Source organism: Pangasianodon hypophthalmus, chromosome 2, assembly GCF_027358585.1.
Source record: "Pangasianodon hypophthalmus isolate fPanHyp1 chromosome 2, fPanHyp1.pri, whole genome shotgun sequence".
Taxonomy (NCBI): domain Eukaryota; kingdom Metazoa; phylum Chordata; class Actinopteri; order Siluriformes; family Pangasiidae; genus Pangasianodon; species Pangasianodon hypophthalmus.
The window spans coordinates 27,772,900-27,791,572 of NC_069711.1; the positions used below are offsets into that span (position 1 = coordinate 27,772,900).

The 18,673-nt window shown below is 37.0% G+C and overlaps 2 protein-coding genes across 3 annotated transcripts in view; one reads left to right on the forward strand and one right to left on the reverse strand.

Annotated features, from left to right (window-relative positions):
- The first annotated feature begins 1,427 nt into the window (after nucleotides 1-1,427).
- arl6ip6 (ADP-ribosylation factor-like 6 interacting protein 6) overlaps nucleotides 1,428-18,673 on the forward strand; it is a 17,651-nt gene continuing 405 nt past the window's right edge. Inside the window, exons 1-4 of one of the 2 annotated variants that reach the window (XM_026933084.3) lie at nucleotides 1,428-1,927; nucleotides 3,871-3,924; nucleotides 4,347-4,479; nucleotides 7,320-9,167. In XM_026933084.3, the coding sequence (XP_026788885.2) occupies nucleotides 1,657-1,927; nucleotides 3,871-3,924; nucleotides 4,347-4,479; nucleotides 7,320-7,413 (552 nt within the window). In that variant the 5' untranslated portion in view covers nucleotides 1,428-1,656 and the 3' untranslated portion in view covers nucleotides 7,414-9,167. Of the gene's footprint in view, nucleotides 1,928-3,870; nucleotides 3,925-4,346; nucleotides 4,480-7,319; nucleotides 9,168-18,673 lie in introns of those variants that run through there. The other variant, XM_053228401.1, reaches the window with a different exon arrangement.
- On the reverse strand, nucleotides 11,593-13,314 carry rprmb (reprimo, TP53 dependent G2 arrest mediator candidate b). The gene has a single exon (XM_026933533.3). It carries the CDS (start codon nucleotides 13,061-13,063, stop codon nucleotides 12,752-12,754), a length of 312 nt encoding a protein of 103 aa, XP_026789334.1. The 5' UTR covers nucleotides 13,064-13,314; the 3' UTR covers nucleotides 11,593-12,751.

Below are 18,673 nucleotides of genomic sequence, written 5' to 3' on the forward strand. Positions count from 1 at the left end.
AACACTGACGCCATGGAGGTCATTAGAGCCTGTTGATATGCAATTTTAAACATACACTGACAGCTTCACTCATAAACTTGGTCACATCCTGGATTTGGTCATCACTAAAGGTCTAGACAACAATGTGCTTCTCATATCTGTTTTTTTTTTCATATCAGACCATTTGTGGATACTTTTTAAAGTTAGTCTGTGTGGGTTTCTGCCGGTTTTCTCCCAACTCCCAAAAACATGCCAGTCGGTGGTTTGGCTGTATTAAACTGCCCCTAAGTGTGACTGAGTGTGTGAATATGTGTGTGCATGGTGCCCTGACATGGACTGGTGTCCAGTACATAGTGTGTCATTGCCCCATACCCAGTGTTTCTGGGGTAGTCTCTGTATTCACCATGACCCTAATAGAAATAAAAGTAATAAAATCTGTGAATAATAGCCTCTAAAAGTTCAATAGTCCTTCTGTTGAACTATTGAACACTTATTCTGGTTATTTCATAATTCATAGTGATCATTTATTATTTAATATTAAATTGATTAAAAGTAGTTATGTCTCCACATTTGCTGTCAAGTCTGTTACTTGGTTGAAAAAATCCCCTTTATAATAATGGATTAGTTCATTAAGTCTTGTGGTTTTGAGGAAATTACATCATTTTTTAGGAGGAATTCAACTGTAAAGAGCAAGTATGCGTTCCAGCAATATTTTGTCCTTATTGTGCATAAATACTGTTAACAATCATACTGCACCAATCATGTTACCTTCTTTGGAAAATATTTCATACATTTTGAGGTTTTATTTGAAAAATATATAAAACTACAACATCTATACCATGTGTTTCCTTATGGTTCACCAGATATGTCAACCCTGTTATAGCCAACCCTGTTAATTATGAAGGTGGTAAGGTTGACATGTATAGTCACAGGGTTGACATTTTGCTTTAATAGAAACTATAATAATAATAATAATAATAATAATAATAAAAGCTATTACTAATTCAAAAGTAGGAGTGAATATGGTAGATGTAAGATAGACAAGTATTTAAATTAATAAAAAAAAAATTATAATAATCATATACTATCAACATATATTATTATATTATCATATAATTATGTATACCCTTTTTCAGAGAATATGGCAGCCACAGTAATATTTCTTATTCATTGCTCTTTCAAATAATCAAAGAAAAAAAAAGTTGCATTAAAAAAAAGTCAAAAAGGTATCTGTTAGGGACGATGAAGCTCTTTCTGTTATGAAACAGGAACAAACATGTCTAAAACGCTCTTCTGCAATTTTTTCACGCTGAATCATTCCTCACTCGCACGCAAAGTTTTGTGCGCAGTTTAAGCCTCAAATTTGATTGACAGCCACTTTATCCAATCGTTTGCGCAACGCGCGGAGACGTGCGATTTGGATTAGACTAATATGGGAGTGGGCGGGACTCATCACGGATGCGGAAGTGTAAACCGCGATGTTTTGAAAGCAGCCAAAGTTTGAATCTTAATTAGAGTAATATGGACTGTTTGCGTTATTGTGCTGGTTTTAGACAGCTGTTACTAGTTTTAGCAGGAGTAACTTTGTAAGAAGTGAGTATAGTAAACGAGCTAGCTAGAAGGCTAGTGGTGGAAAGTATTAGCCAGCGTTTTGGAAACTTTGCACTGGACGCCAGCATGCGGCTGAGTTTTCAGGCGCCGGACGCGTTTTCAGGGGATGAAGATGATAATAATGAGACTAATGGAGCTCCACATGAAGCCACACTGAACAGGACGCCAGGTGAAAGCAGGGTGAGCCGCGTTAAGGCTCGGTATCACCGCTTCAGGGCTCCGGTGCAGAGGTACTGGAGGAGCCAGTGGCCAGTCCGTATCTGCTCCATGCTCTGCTGTCTGCTCGTCGTTTCATTCATCGCTGTTCTCTCCTCCTTCCTGTATGTCATCCTGAAAGGTAACACCTCATCTATCATATGGCTCTGGCTGCTTTATTAACACACACACCGAGTGCAACAGGTCGTTTACATTACTCTACATTGCAGGGCTTGTCTAATGTATCGTTTGTTATATCGTTGTCACGATACTGGCCTTTGCACCGCTGCAGGGCCTGATATCGATATCAAAGATTCACCAACGTGTTTGTTACATTGCAAGGCATCATGATATCTAGAAATGGAATATTTCATCTCTTATAAAACTACTATTGAAGGCTTAGGGCCTTTATTTGACTTAATAACTTGTTATTTAGAGCAATTATGTTGTAATTTAGACTTAATGACGTTATTTTGAGTTGTTATCTCATTACGTTGACATGTCCTTGATTTGGTGTAACAACACCTGATTATCTAATTTATTGAATATTACCTTATAATTCTTATTCTCTGTTTGGTTTCCCAAATAGTAAGTAAGTCAGATGATGCTTTAGTGGAATACACACACACACACACACACACACACACACACACACACCAATCAGCCATAACATTAAAACCACTGACAGGTGAAGTGAATAACATTGATTATCTCGTTACAATGGCACCTGTCAAGGGGTGGGATATATTAGGCATCAAGTGAGCAGTCAGTTCTCGAAGTTGATGTGTTGGAAGCAGGAAAAATGGGCAAGTGTAAGGATCTGAGCGACTCTGACAAGGGCCAAATTGTGATGGCTAAACGACTGGGTCAGAGCATTTCCAAAACGGCAGGTCTTGTGGGGTGTTCCCAGTATGCAGTGGTTAGTACCTACCAAGGAAGGACAACCGGTGAATCGGCAACAGGGTCATGGGCGCCCAAAGATCACTGCTGAAGAGCTACTGTTACACAAATTGCTGTAAAAGTTAATGCTGGCTATGATAGAAAAGTGTCAGAACATACAGTGCATCGCAGCTTGCTGCGTATTAGGCTTTGTAGCCGCAGACCGATCAGAGCGCCCATGCTGACCCCTGTCCACCACCTGAAATGCCTACAATGGGCAGGTGAACATCAGAACTGGATCATGGAAAAAGAAATGGAAGAAGGTGGCCTGGTCTGATGAATCACGTTTTCTTTTACATCTTGTGGATGGCTGGGTGCACAAGGCACAAGGGGGACCTACACAATATTAGGCAGGTGGTTTTAATGTTATGGCTGATCGGTGTACACATCTGTTGATTGGTAATTCACTTAAAAATCGTTCAGGTATTGTCAAGGTTTTGACTCCTAAAGTTTTGTCGTCACAGCGGTCATTTTTGTCAGTTTGAATTCGACATACTTAATTATATGAAAACACAATAATCTTCTGTCCATTATATTAATAAAGTATCTATATCAGCACCATCAGACCATTAATTCCACCTAAATAATTCGTTATACTGAAATTAGAAAATGGTAAAACCAATCTTTGGCCATTAAATAGAAAACAAATTATATAAACTGCTTTAAATTAAGTTGCACTAAAAGCAGCATCTAGCTTACTATCTGGCGAACAGCATAAGCAATAGGAATTATACTGTAAGCTAATACTGAATAAATTAATCTCATTAATAAATTGTGGAGTGTTAAATTAGAATTCGAACTAACAAGATAATATGTAGAAATAACGACATAGCACATCAACTTTGTTCACAACTTCTGGTTCAGGGCTTGTGTCCATATTGTGCAGGCCTAATTCCTTATTTAAGGCAAGACAAAAAAAATAGTCTTTTAATGTTAATAAAATTTAAATATTTATTTTACTTTCAAGACCCTCTCAAGACAATGACTTTTATAGAAAAGTTTGTTTAGAAGAAGACGAAGCAATGTACAAACTTTATGAAAGAAAAGAGAAATGATGTATTTGCAGCCAAGAGGTCTTTACTATAAATATTTGTATCATATGTAGTTGTTGCTTTATTTAATTATATATAAATTTGTGTTCTCAAGATCTTCGGGCGGAGAAGGTTACCTCTGAAGATGGAACAGAAGTAAGACTTCTAGGTAGGTCCAAGTCACAAGCTTATGGTTGTTGTTTTTTTGTTTTGTTTTTGCAAGCTTGTTACTTTTACACTACATTCCCAATATCAAGCTATAGCTGAAGTAAGTGCATTTCCAGTGGCTGAATAAACATGGTGATGTGAGTCTGCCAAAGTGCCAAGTCACAAATCAATCAAATCAGTTTTTCTCAATTTTAAAAGTCAGCACACTCTAAGATTGTGATGGGTACGAAAGTCGATTTCTTGGACCAATCAAAGGATCCGTGTTGTCTGATGTTCTCTGTTTCTACCCTCTCATTTATTTCCTAATTGCTTATGGTTCTTATGGAGCACACATTCAACAGTTCACATTAAAGAAAGAAAGAAGAGAAAATTAAAAAAACATGATTTAGACAAATATGTGTACATTTTGGTTTTTATTTCCAGGCTTTTGGAGTATGTTGGTTCTCTCATCCTTGGCTGGAGTGTTGTGTTGCAGTTTTTCCTGGACTCTAACCTACTTTGACTCGTTTGAGCCTGGGATGTTCCCCCCCACACCACTTTCTCCAGCCAAATTCAGGTAAATTCAGTTGGCCAAACACCATCATTAACCCCACAGCCACATCTTCACTTCTGAATACTGTTTTAGATTTTTTAGGGTTACACTGGATGTGTGAGTGCTTGTGCAGACACAGCAGTGTTCTTGTACTCGCCTGCATACTTTTTGTGCATCTGGAGGATTAAAAGTGATACGCACTAGAAGGCAGGCTTTCTAAACGTCCCTGTCCAGCAGGTTTCCATCTGGTAAAATGTTTAGAGATTTAGAGGCCAATTAGGCTTATAGCTATAGTAACTATATATTGAGTATACAAAGCATTTAAAGTTGGTAATAGTGAGCTTCACTGAAATCACATTATTAAAAAATAATAAAATTATGGACACCCTGACTAAATGTGATGAAACCCACTTTCATCCAGCAATAGTTGATAATAATAATAAGTATTATAACAATATAATAATTATAATAATAATAAGTTTTATTGTGCAGTAGCACCATTGTTTCAGTCAGTTGGTGGGTCATTTCTGGAGTCATTTGGGAGGACCAGTGTGTTTTCTATATTGTGTCACACTAAACCCATGAGCCTGCACCTGATTGGCCATTAGAGTAGCAGAACATTATTGATTATGTCTGTGGGGATGGTAATAAACTGCAAGGTCAAACAGTCGCCATGTGAGGGAGTTATATAATCACACACCTCTGTCCCTCGTATATCTGGCCCTAACCGACCTACACACACCAATTCGACAGCTTATTGATCAGCCTGCTGGGTTGCTATTGATTGACCCTGACCATGGTTTCACACAACAGCAAAAACATCCTCATGTCCTCTCGCATTCCTGCACATCTATCCACATTCAGTAGATCTGAAAACAAGCATGGGAACATTCAGCCAAGTGAAAGGTCACTTACCAATGGTCAGTCGTTACGCTTACAGCCATGATAACTGAATAATAACTATAATAACTTTGATACTAGTTGATAGAAATTCCCATCAGTGTCATGTGACCACAATTTTAGGCACCATGGGCCTAAATTGGCTTCAACAATTCTCTCACTCACTGGGCTGAAAACCAAGTGCCTTTTTTGTTCAGTTATATATATTTTTCTGTTTCTTTGTATAAAACCTACTTGAAAAATAAAGTAAATACCAATGGCTATGTTTACATGAACATCAGATTCCGTTTAAGGTCTACATTCAGGTTGCAGCCGTATTCCGATTACGATGTTTATATGCGTACAGGCATCGAAATATTCCTGTATACATGGTTCTTTTAAGTATGCCTGAGTTACCAATCTTAAATACCTAGCCTACAGCTAAGCATCTGTTAGCACCCACAATTCCTTGCGGACTGAGCATGAACATATCTCTTTTCTTTTCACTTTTTGAATAAAGTGTTTACAGGCAAAAAAAAAAAAAAATCTTATTAAAACAGGCATATTCCAGGGGTGGGAATCGGAATTTGGGGAATCAGAATATTGTCTTAATCTGAATCGGGCAGTCGGAGTGCGGCGACTCGGTACTAATTAGAATATTGCTAAATTCCAGTTAATATCGGAATATTGATGTGCTTGCAAATGTAGCCACTGATGAGTAATTCATTTCAAGCCCAAAATGCTAATCCAGTTCTCCAAAAAGACGTCACTGACTTACAAAAGTTGCAAAAGTAAAAGATAAAAGAAAAGATACAAAGTCTGTAAGGCACATATGGCTTGAAACAAATGGCCTTCCATTTCCTGTTCATGTGGAGAAATTCATTTGGTGATAAATGCAGTTGGTTTATTCAAGCCTTGAAGTATGTAAATGCAGTGGCATCTCAGACGTCAAAGTTCTGGTTTAATGACTAGAAGGTTCTGTGCTGTGAGAACCACTGTTTGGCTCTTATTTAAATAATGAGCTTAATATTTGAATAATTGAATAGTTGAGTTCATAAAATAAATCTGTGCTGACACAGTCCATGAAATTTATTTTACAGTTAAAGTTGTGGTTTTATTCCGTATGTTGTTGTTATTTCCTTCTGAAACAGGAAGTCAGAGTGACGTTTTGAAGTGCTTGACTGACTTACACAGCAGCCAATTATTGGTTGATAGACACAACACCCTTCACAAATCTAAATCTAAACCTGATAGTAGCTTAGCAAGCCAGCTAATTATGAAAAATAGCAAGTTGAAGATGGTGTATTAAAATTGGAATCATGTTCTTGGTCTGAGGAAGCTAAATATTTCTAGTACTGAAGAGTCCCAATTTGGTAAAACGCCTCCAAGAAGCGCCTGTCACGTAACCTTGTACAAATTCCAACCTCTTCAATATAAAGAGAAGGGTTGATAGTTTTCAATGAAATGAAGAACTATAAAATAAAATGAGAATATCTTCAAATCAAGCAGTTTTTACTCTCCCAGCTGGGCAATACTACCACACAGCGCAGGAACAGATTTACAAGGATTGGGAATTGTAGTCGGCTAAATTGGATGAAATGAAAGCCCATTAGAAAAGCATTTGAAGATAGCTCTGGTGTATGAACTCAGTATGTTTTAAAGATCTAATAGAGCACCAGTCAAAGTGAATCCTGCTCCTCTAAAAGCATTAGATAAAGAGGCCATTATTGAAACAGAGAGAGCTATCATGGGATGCCACAATATTTTGTAATGGCGTTTTAGCAGGCTTGTGGCTTTAAAGATCACTGACCACACCTTCCACATATCCACTGTAGGACTGATTAGAGTGATGCATCCTACCATTTCTTGGAATGAGTTCTTGGGGGTTTTTTTTCCCCCATAATGTACACTGGGCTCCAGTCCTATGCAGACTTATTGAGTGGTGGAAGATTAAAGTCTTGTGTCTGTGTGTGTCTGGTTGGCAGGCAAATGACTGGCCACTCCTTTCATATGGGCTACAGCATGGCTATACTCAATGGCATTGTGGCTGGACTCACTGTCTTCTGGTGTCTTATTTAAGACATAGACACTCATGTACCCTGCCATTGCCTACGACACTATCCTCACCTCATCATCATGATCAACAGACACATATGGGTAATTTAAAAAAGCATATAATGCAAATTATGGCCATTGTTATGTTGTTTCAGCTTTCTTTTTTTGTTATTCAGATAAAGTGTTATTCATATAAAGTATAATTCTATTACTTATTTAAAAGCACATCATACCTGCAACAGATTTCCATTCTAAACAGCAAATTAGAAATTCCACTTGCTAAAACTGTGTTCTTAAGGATCTGGACCCAGATCTCTGAAAGCTCCTATTATTTATTGGAATACAAATCTAGCTTTACATGCCAAAAGAACTTTAATGAAAATAGGATCATTACATACACCATGCTAATAGCATACAAAACCTGCTTACTTACTACACATTTGGAAGAACTGGAAAGTTTCTCTGGAGCATTTATGAAAAACATTCTATGCACTAATAGCTTTTGTCTAAACGGATCAGGAAGATAAGTTTGTTCTGGATGAAACCATGTTAGTGCAAATGATGCCTTCTTTATCATTTAATTGTGTTTGTTTTTTTTTTGAAAAGAGCTCTGTGTTGTAACTGCAGCAGTAATGTTTCATCATCATGACTGTAATACATTAAAGTCGACTTTCTTTTTTTTTTTTTTTTTTTTTAAACACAGCTACAACTTTACTGCTTTAGGATTAATGAAATGTACATTTTATGTGATCAGTGAAATGCAGACAGCAGGTCTCTTTTGTGTTTTATTAAAGCAAACAGTCTTGTAATGAAATAAATAGTTAATAATATGGCCTTTGAGAGAGATGGAGATTTAACATATTTTGCAATGATTCGATTTCAGCAGGAGCTTTCTGTTTGAAACTAAATTAGCTAATGCACTGCTTCAGTTGATACTGAGACTTAGTAATGTTTAGTTAGAACATTTTTTACCTACTGTTTGTGTTTTGGTTTGAATTATTGCATCTGCCTGGAAAGGAAATCATGAACCTTGTGCACTCTTCTGTATGAATATAAATGATCTAAACCACAGCCTTGTAAACTGTTGTCTCGTAAAATAAGGAATTTACATGTGGGTTTTAATCTGGTGTGATCTGATTCCAAACACCTCGTGCTCCTCTCTCCCATGCTGTAAGGCTGATAAGCTGTTACAGCAAATGGGCAAATCTTTGCCAAAGTCATCAAAGAAAGGACTTCACGTCTGGTCTCGCATTCACACTTGCATCAAGAAGGTATGCAAATCATAGCACTGGAGCAGGCGGACCAGCATCTCAGCCATAAACATACTAAATGTTTCACATATGGGTGATCATTCCTGCTTAAGATATTTATATTGTAAAGGTCTTAGATGCTCCTAGACAACTAGTAACCATAAGAGACTTAGTTCTGTACAGTTAGGGGACATCTTATGGCCTTTCAGTAGAACACTTTTTTATCATATCCTGTGATGATGTATGTCATATATATTTGTCTTAAATATCCTGTCCTAATTTGTTAGATTTATAGTTGTAGAACAGCCTCACATTCTCACCTTCAACAGTTCCTCAAATTCTCACAGCCTAAACTATATCCTCTTCTGTGATGTATTATTATTTGTCTTATTTTATTCTTGGTGTTATGCTTGTGGACCACTCAGGGATATAAAAGAAATTACTGATGTAGTCCTCTGGTTGCGTCATCCAGCATTCTCTTTTAATTCATGTATAAAAGAACGAAGGTCAATAAACATGTATGCCCAAGTAAGTGTTGTATTATCGCTGTTCTTCAGAGTGTATAACCTCATTGGTTGTAAGTAATGTTCAGTTGTATGCCACAAGAAAAACATCAGTGTAATTATAGAATTTGTTTTGTACTTAGTTTACTGGTTATGATGGACATTGTAACCGGAGACAGCATGGGTTGCTATTGAGACATGCAGTTAATATAAAACATTTTATGGGTGGTGCCATTTTATTGACCACACCAAGGCAGATTTTCCTCAAATAGAAGTGACTCGTGTAATATGTTTCCAGGGATAACATGTTAGAACCAGTCATTTCTACTTTTATGACTTTGCATGTCCACTAATGTAGGGGTTAGGGGTCACCATAGCCGATCATTGGTCCGATCATTGATTCGGCACAGTTTTTACGCCCTTCCTGACACAACCCTCCCCAATTTTATCCGGGCTTGGGACTGGCACTGGGAGTGCGCTGTCTTGTGCAACTCCAGTGGCTGGGGTCGGTTCAAACCCGGGCCACGGCGGTGAGAGCATGGTGGCCTAACCACTACCTCTGACAGCATTAAGGTTTGTCACTAATTGAAACTCTATCAAATTCTAATATAATCACAGAAGACAAATTGATGCATAAACAGAAAGAAAGAATTTTCTGCTACTTATGTACAAAACTTAGTTTGACACATAATTTTTCAGCTTATTGATCATGTAGAAATAATGTACAAAATATTGTGCAATATCTGTTTAGTTGCATTCATTTCTGAACAGTATGGGATATACAAACATGACCAGAGGTGGGGCAGATGTTAGTTTGCATTTCTAAGCGCTAAATAACCATCTCCTCACAGAAAACACTGCAGCTTCCCTCTGAGGTAAGTTGAATGCAGCATTTATTAGTGCATTCTGAGCAAGTATCACTGGTACTGCTGAAATAAGAAACCACACAGATATTATATTTTATATATATATATATATATAGTGTGTGTGTGTGTGTGTGTGTGTGTGTGTGTGTGCAAAAGTCTTAGACACCCTATTTTTTTTTTTTTTTTTTTTAGTACAAACTTTGTTACTACATTATTGATTCAGTACAAAAACATTTTAGATTTCCAAACATTAGGTTTCCAGCGCAAAATGAAATGTTACAGAAAAATGTTTGTATGTCAGTAAAGAAAGCAGCAGATTACATAAGAGACACTTTTCAGACAAAAAAAACATAATGAAGGCTGCTGGTTTTTGCTGCAAAAATAAGAAGCGAGTGCGACAGTCAAAGTCTCCAGAAGAACTGTGGCTGGTTCTGCAAGAAGCTCAGTAACACTTACAGCTCATTTCCTTATAAAACTGCACACATTATACCAGAGAAATATTGAATTCATTTCATGTTTCATTTATTAATATTCATTTACTGCTCTTTATAGTATTTTTTAATGTAGAAACATTTAATTTCATTATTTTGGAAGGCATCTTTGCTCTACAGCATTTCTTTGCATGTGCCTAAGACTTTTGCACAGTACTGTATCTATGTATGTATGTGTGTATATATATATATATATATATATCTCCATATATGCCTTCTGTTCTATTTAATACATGCCTAAATTATGTCCTTGTTTCTGTGTCATTCGCCAACAGCAACTGCCTAACCAGATTCTTCTAATTACTCACTCTTGGCTAATGAAAGCATTTCTGATATCTCTGTACAGCATCAAAGTGGTGTGTCATAATTTGCTTTGTATTTACTTAGGCATAATGGACCAGCTCAGTATGAACATACCAGAATGGCTTTTTTCCCCCCACACACACACACCCTATTTTCCATCAACTTGGTGCAGATGGATTCTAATAGACCACATCCTATAAATGCTTGTGAATTTATGGCAGAAAACCCTGTGATGAAGGCATTTTAGCCAAATCAGTTGTTTTTATATCCAAGCCTTGTTTTAACTATACGAGCACGAAATGCTTTTTTTTTTTTTTTTTTTTTATAATGTATGTTATTTGCAAGTATGCTGCATGTCAAGAAATAAGAACAAGTACAGATCCAAGTACTATAGCTGTGGCCTTTTTGAGTTTAAAAAGATTGCCAGTAGTGTATACACATCCCAGTACTTGGCTGAGATTGTAAACAGGTTCAGTGCTTCTCATCTGTTTACGTTTGTACAATCTCAGATGCTGCCCCCAGATGACCCATGCATTGACGCATTTGTACGTTCTTTACTAAGCAGTGTTTAGGCTACCACATTACAAGTCAGATACAAGTCCCACAGGATTCAAAAGTGACTCATATATTTGGAATTACGAAGTGGCTTGACTTGCATCTGGGGCGTCTGAATTATTTATCACATTGGACTACAGTATGTTCAGTAAATACCTGCAATCTGGACAGTTTCCTTGTATTCCTAATAGCCTTTTTATTGTCACTGACACCACCTGCAAATTTACAACTGCTCTCTAATTCAAATAGGGTTTATTAACAGGTGCACAGTTACATCAGTTTAGTTTTATTCTTAGCAATAATCAGTTAGGAGACAATGATCATTTCACATAATTACAGATGCATAATTGTATTTGTCCAGTTGCTGTGGCCACTAATTTTATTTTAACTCCAAGTTAATTTCCCTTCATTCTGCGGCCTCATTTACTGCAACGATGACAAAGAATTCGCAGTGAATTAATGGTAATCACAACCTTAATGCCATGGAGAGAACACAAATGATCATGTACAATGGAAATGACTTAATGTTTGTGCTGCTGTTAACGGGTTGTACACGACCCAGTGTGCGGGTTTTAGTATTTACACAACAAGCTGGCAATCCAATAGGTTACAACATGTATTATATTATTTCTTTATAAATGAAAAGATTGACAAATGAGTTTATATAAGTGAACTGTTACAGTAGAACCACCAGTAGAGAATAAAACCTGATCATATTTTATATATCATATATCATATTGTCAGTTAATGGTGAAGTAAAAACTACTCTGAAAAAGTAGATTTCTTTTAAATACTCTTTTTTTTTTTCATTTAGGAGCCTTGATAGATCAAGTATTTGTCTAAATAACATCTATCCAGGCTATGAGATGCAAAATTCCAGGCATGGTGGGAAATCTTAATGAATGGTATACTTTTTCTTTCCAGTAATAAGAATCATCATCATCATCATCTTTCATTTTAGAGAAAATGTAATTATTGTGACCATTTGGTGGAGTTAAAAGTTTAAAGTGCAATCAATCAGGTACAAATAATGCAGATAGGTACTACAGGGGTGAAGACTAGGTGATACAGTTTTAAGCAGCACAAAATGTTTCGAAATCAAATTGACACTGTGTAATGTACAAGTATAAGTATAATCAGTTGCATACATTTGAAGATCTTTTTCCAGTCCATGCTGCATTAAAATAAAGTAGTTATTTAGCAGTTTTTAATAAATAACCTAATGCAGAAGAGTTAACTCCAGGGAATGTCATCATGCCATTTTCACAATGCAGACTATCCTTTCAGCTGTAGGTGTTAAAGTTTTCTGTGCACCAGTATGCAAGTCCAAACAGTCTTCATATCATCTTAGAGAAAGATCTCAGCAGCAGCATGAACAAATCCGAGTCTTTCCACTACGAGCACACTATAACCGCCTCGACGTCCTTGGAATATCTTCTGTCCGTGACGAGGAAGTTGATCATTCCCACGGATTTGATCAGCAGGTTACAGCCCAGGAAGAAGATGCCGAAGACCACGGTGAGCGCGAGCACGCACATCACAGCGACCTGCACCATGTTCGGGGCGAAGGAGCCGCGCTCGTGCGCGCCGCTCTGCGCCAAGCCGGAGTCTGTGACAGCTGAGGACCAAGTGCAGCACGCGGACACGGAGTCGGTGCCCCCGGCGTGGAACCCGCCGTCCGTGGCGTTGAACGCAGTCCAGTTCATGCTGGCTTTGCTTGCTTAAATAAATAAAGCGGAGGAAAAAAAAATCTTCTTTTTTTTCTTAGAAAGTTATCGAAGCTTGGAGGAACTGGTCCTGCAGAGCTCGCGCGTGTAACCGGCAGCGGTGAAGCGCGCGCTCATTCTGGATGACAACAAATCTGTGTGACTGGGCTGAGTCCGAGCGCGTGCTAGTGGTCCGGGTGAGAGCGTCTCAGCTCCGGTGTGCAAGTGTCGCCCCCTATAGCAAGCATGTAACAGCCACTTTCCTCATGCTCTCTCATTTTTCAAAATCATTCCCACGTGAAAAATTCACCCTCGACTTCCTGGTTTCTTTTTTTTTTTTTTTTTTTTTTTTTTTTTTTTTTTTTTTTTTTTTTTAATGCAGGTTTTGTATAACATTTGTTTTTTGTGACCATATTAAACATGTAGGCACCACCATCAAAGAGCTCATTTCCCCTTCACTTTCCTGAACTCTTCACCTTTTTTTGTTTCATTTTTATTTTTTATTAGGAAATGCATATTTACTTCTTCTACCAGTAGACAAATGAACACATTTAATAAATAACATCCACCCATCCATCCATTCATCCATACCGCTTATCCTACACAGGGTCACAGGGAGCCTGGAGCCTACCCCAGGGGACTCGGGGCACAAGGCAGGGGACACCCTGGATGGGGTGCAAACCCATCACAGGGCACAATAGCACACACACACACACACTCATTCACACACTACAGACAATTTGGAAATGCCAATCAGCCTACAACGCGTGTCTTTGGATTGGGGGAGGAAACCTGCGTACCCGTAGGAAACCCCCAAAGCACAGGGAGAACATGCAAACTCTGCACACACAGGGCGGATGCAGGACTCAAACCCGCAGCCCTGGAGGTGCGAGGCAACAGTGCTGACCACCAAGACCCCTTAATAAATAACATAGAACAAGAATAGCATAGTGCTACAGCTATTCCTAATACAACCAGCAACCCAAGAAGAAAAAAAAAAAGAACAACCCAAACCCCTCCCACTCCAGTTAGTATCGATAGAAAAAGAGGACAAACAAAGGCAAAAGAAAAATTAATTAATTTTAAAAAAGGGGTTCAATTAGGGGGTAGACACTGCAGAGAGTTAAAGTACCATCAACAGAGCCATCTTAATGAGTTCTTTACAGGATGTGCTTAGTAATAAAAGTAAATAAAATAATGTAAATAAAATGGTTACAGTCAAGAGGAATAGTTCAGGGCAGAGCACTGTTTTCCAAAAACTAAAGTAAAGAACCCCAGATTTAATGCAATACATTCCTTTTCAGTTTGATTGCATAGGTAAGTCTTTCAATTGCTAAGCATGGAGAAAGATCTCTTAGAAGGACATCTTTCACTTTTCCTGTAGATGGCAACCAAGCGCTTCCTATAGCCTATAACAGACAGAGATTTGCTAACTTCTGTTCATGAGTTCTTAATGACAGTTTTAATGGGATGTAAAGATGTAAAGACAGGGATGCCCTTGCTAACAATTTTGGAAATTGTGCTCACTGTTTCTTTCCAGAAGTTTTGCAGGGGATTTGCCAAAATACAATGAAATACAGTGCACTTATGAGTTTTACATTTTATGCAGTGTCTAGGATAGCTTTTCAGGTGTTACACTGCCAATTACATTAAGTCTATTTTAATCAATGACAAAGATTGTTTCTTGGATTTTATCACGACATATTGCTTGTAGCCACACAGCTAAGGGCTGAAGGGTGTAAATGAACAGAAATGAACAGAATGAACAGAAAATGTTCATTTGCATGCTCCAAAATCCGTTCTCAGAAGAGTGGAGGATATTATAATAGCAAAGAAGAGACTAAATCTGGAATAGGATGTTCAACAAGCACATATGGGTGTGATGGTCAGGGGTCCAGGTACTTTTGGCCATATAGTGTATATTGAGACATCAGGCAGAGTTGGGACTGTTTAATTTAGCAGCATTTATTTTCTAGCTTTGAATGTGGCATGAAAGTATGGAAATTAAAGACCTAAACCAAGTGTCCCAAATGGCCAAACAAGTCATTAAAAATGGCTTTCAGTCAGTCTTAACAAAGCCATGCTACTTCCGAACATGACAGAAACATCTTTCCTTCACATGTAGATAGTTAACACCTCGAGGATTCAGAAATGTATCATGTGATTGGGGATTTGTTGGAAATGCCAAAAAGTCCCAGTTTATCCAACTCCACCTTTCTTTAAATCGTTTCAAAAGATACATATATCCTATATACTATATCCACATTTCCAGGTGAAAGGTACAAACGATTAGGATACCAGCTCAAAGACAAAGGTACAAACTAATACCCTTTTTTCGGAGAGTGTGTGTTTCGCTAGCTGTGGCCATGCCCCCTGATAACCCGCCCATGCGCTGAGAGCCTTTGAGGTGGACTGTACATATTTAAATAATAAATAACCTGAGTGTGTAGCATTAAAAATGCATTCACATTGGGTATATTATTTTAGAATTATTGCACAAGGCTATCAAAGGATCAGAGCAAAACCTGCATATTCTTTGTATTTCTTTGGCTTAGAAAAATGTATTTCTTACCTTGTTTTTTTTTTTTTTTTTTACGAATTTATGCCATGATGTGCTGTTTCCTTTAAAGGATGTAAAAAGATGTAAACAAGGAAAAACTGATGTTACGGAGAAGATTTATTTAAGCATATCTATTCCCCTTAGTTGCTACTTGACTGATAGGTTCAGTGTAGATGTGTCAATTTGTAGATAACAGTGAAAGTTACAGTAAAAGACTGTGTGAATGGTTTTGGTGCAGGGAATAACATTTCTTATCTGGAATGAAAGATACTTATTAATAACTAAGGTAGAGCTGATCACTGAACACTCTGGAGAAACCCCACAGTGCATATGTTGTCATATTTCCAGAGGCTTTTTAAAAAAAATAATAATAATGTAGGGTGAATTCAAATATATTGGCATGTTTTTTCCACATTGCTTTCACACAGCTTTCTTTCCATTAATGAAGCTTTTTTTTTTTTTATCCTCATGGTGCTTACTATCTACATGCGAATGAAAAGTATCATATATCATATCATATTCTAAAGAAGCATGGCTTACATTTTTGTCAAGATTGAAATTCCTTTCAGTAACATGGAATTTGGGAATCATATCTTCATTGGATTAGGCTTTTATTTTCATCCTCAATAACAGGTTTAAAACATTATTTATTTGTAGCATACTTATTCATGGAAGCAATAAATCACATTTAATACAATAATAGGACTTTAAAAAAAAAAAAAAACCTCCAAATTTATTATCACCATATTCTAATATTGTACCACAGTAGACTAAGTAAAATTCACTACATTAATATGTTGGTCTATAATTTATTTCTTACAGCAATAAGAACAATGACAGGGTTTAGAAAATCTTCAGTATTATCCAAATTCATAACCAATCTTTTCCAAAATTAAGTATGCACAGATTAAGTACAATCACCTTTAAATACACTATGAGGTAACATTTTATAATGTATTTTTCACAGTAAGAATTAAGGAATCAACACTAATCTCTAAAATTATATGAACTAATTATGCTAAGTAAAATATTTGCATACTCCATAATTAATATTCTATATTTACCAGTCTAACTCATATCTCTGATTTTTGAAACACCATTTAATGCACATAAAATCCATTAATGCATCATGTAACTGTATTGTGGGATGTTCTTCATTCATTCATGCATGCATTAAAATCTCAGCACTTCTCTCTCCAGTTTTTGTATTAACCTGAACTATGCTGTTTTGTTATGTTTTTTCCATCTTGAAAATGATTCAATTATTATCATACACTTATTTTGTTACGTTAGTCCATCTTATGAATATATGCATCATTACATAAATGGAATTTATTAGTCATGATAATATGGAGGAAAAAAAAACTATCCAAAGCATATGTCATTTTTGGGGTCAACTTCCTATCTGATGCTCACCACACCTTTTACATAATGTCACATCAGTTAAGACATATTTTTATCCTGCAGTTCCATTGCTAAGGCTTAGAAACATACTGTAAGTTTCGACTTTCACTTATCAGGCAGAAAATAAATACTGCCATGTTAACACTCCCAACTGACCTGATTTCACAACATACATATATGCTATATAAAATAATTAAATTGCATATTTGCATAACATTTTCTTCTCATTTGATTGAAAAAGAAAAAATTCTCTAACTTGGCTGAATTCCTGGCAGTGGCAATGTAAGAGGTGTAACAGCAGAGGGAAGTGTTGTTCTCCCTAAATATAAGAAGGCTACATTCACACTCAACCACCAGTATTTACCTTACGTAATCCCATGCAAAGCATCCAGCAGGCCTGTCTGATTTTAAAAGCACTGCCACCAGCATTCTTTTCACAAGAGTCGAAAAGTTTAAAAGTTGAAAAGAGTTTGACATTACTCAGGGCTTTTCTGAAATGTTTATCACCCGACTAATCAGGTCAAAGCCAAGCTAAAAAAAAAAAACAAAAAAAAAACAACCAAGATGAGCGCCATTGGGATAATTTGTCCTGTTAGTCTAAAGAGTTTTACAATACTTACACTCATTGATCAATTTATTAGGAACACCCATACATCTGTTCATTCATGCAATTATCCAATCAGCCAATGCATAGAGCCATGTGAAAAGCTTCAGTTAATGTTCACATCAAACATCAGAATTGGGGAGAAAGGTGATCTCTGTGACTGAACATGGCATTCTTGGTCATGCCAGATGGGCTGTTTTAAGTGTTTCAGAAACTGCTGATATACTGTATAACTGAATAGATTTCCTTCTCTAGAATTTACACAGAATTGTGCGAAAACAAAAACGTTCAGTTCTGTGGGTGGAAATGCCTTGTTAATGAGAGAGGTCTGAGAAAAATAGCCAGTCTGCTTTCAGCTGATGGCTACACCAACTCAAATAATCACTCTTTACAGTCATGTTGGACAGAAAAGCATCTCGGAATGCACAACACGTTGAACTTTGAGGCAGATGGGCTACAACAACAGAAGACCACTGAAGAGAGGAAAAAGACCAGGTGAAATTTCGTATGTGTACACTGATAGGGCTGTGTCGGTCATGAAATCCTGAGAGTCAAATGCAGTTGCAGAAGTCTTTAATTGAATAAACAACTTTTCTTAAAAATTAAAGACAGGAAAAGAACCAAAAAATGGAACAACAAAGGACTAGACTAAGGAAAGCAAAGAAAAGAAAACCCAACATAAAAACAGAAATTCTTATGGTGCAAATACAACTTATACAAGCAAGGAAGGAAAAACACAGAATTTAAATAGGGTGACTAATTAGGGAAACAAAAAACAGGTGTGCACAAACACATGAAGTGAGCAGACAACAAAAGAAGAAATTCAAAAAATGAGTGAAGGTGACCTCTGGTGGTCCAGGGAGGAATTGTCCATGGTGGACCTGATGTTATTATTTAGTATCACTTTTTTCCCCTAGCTACTAATACTAGCTATGTTTGCTTGATCAAGTAAAGTTGCCTAATATAGCCACTATTAATTACATCACATTTGTAATGCCAAATAGTTTCGTTCCCAAGTTCGTTCTCTCAAACTCTTAATATC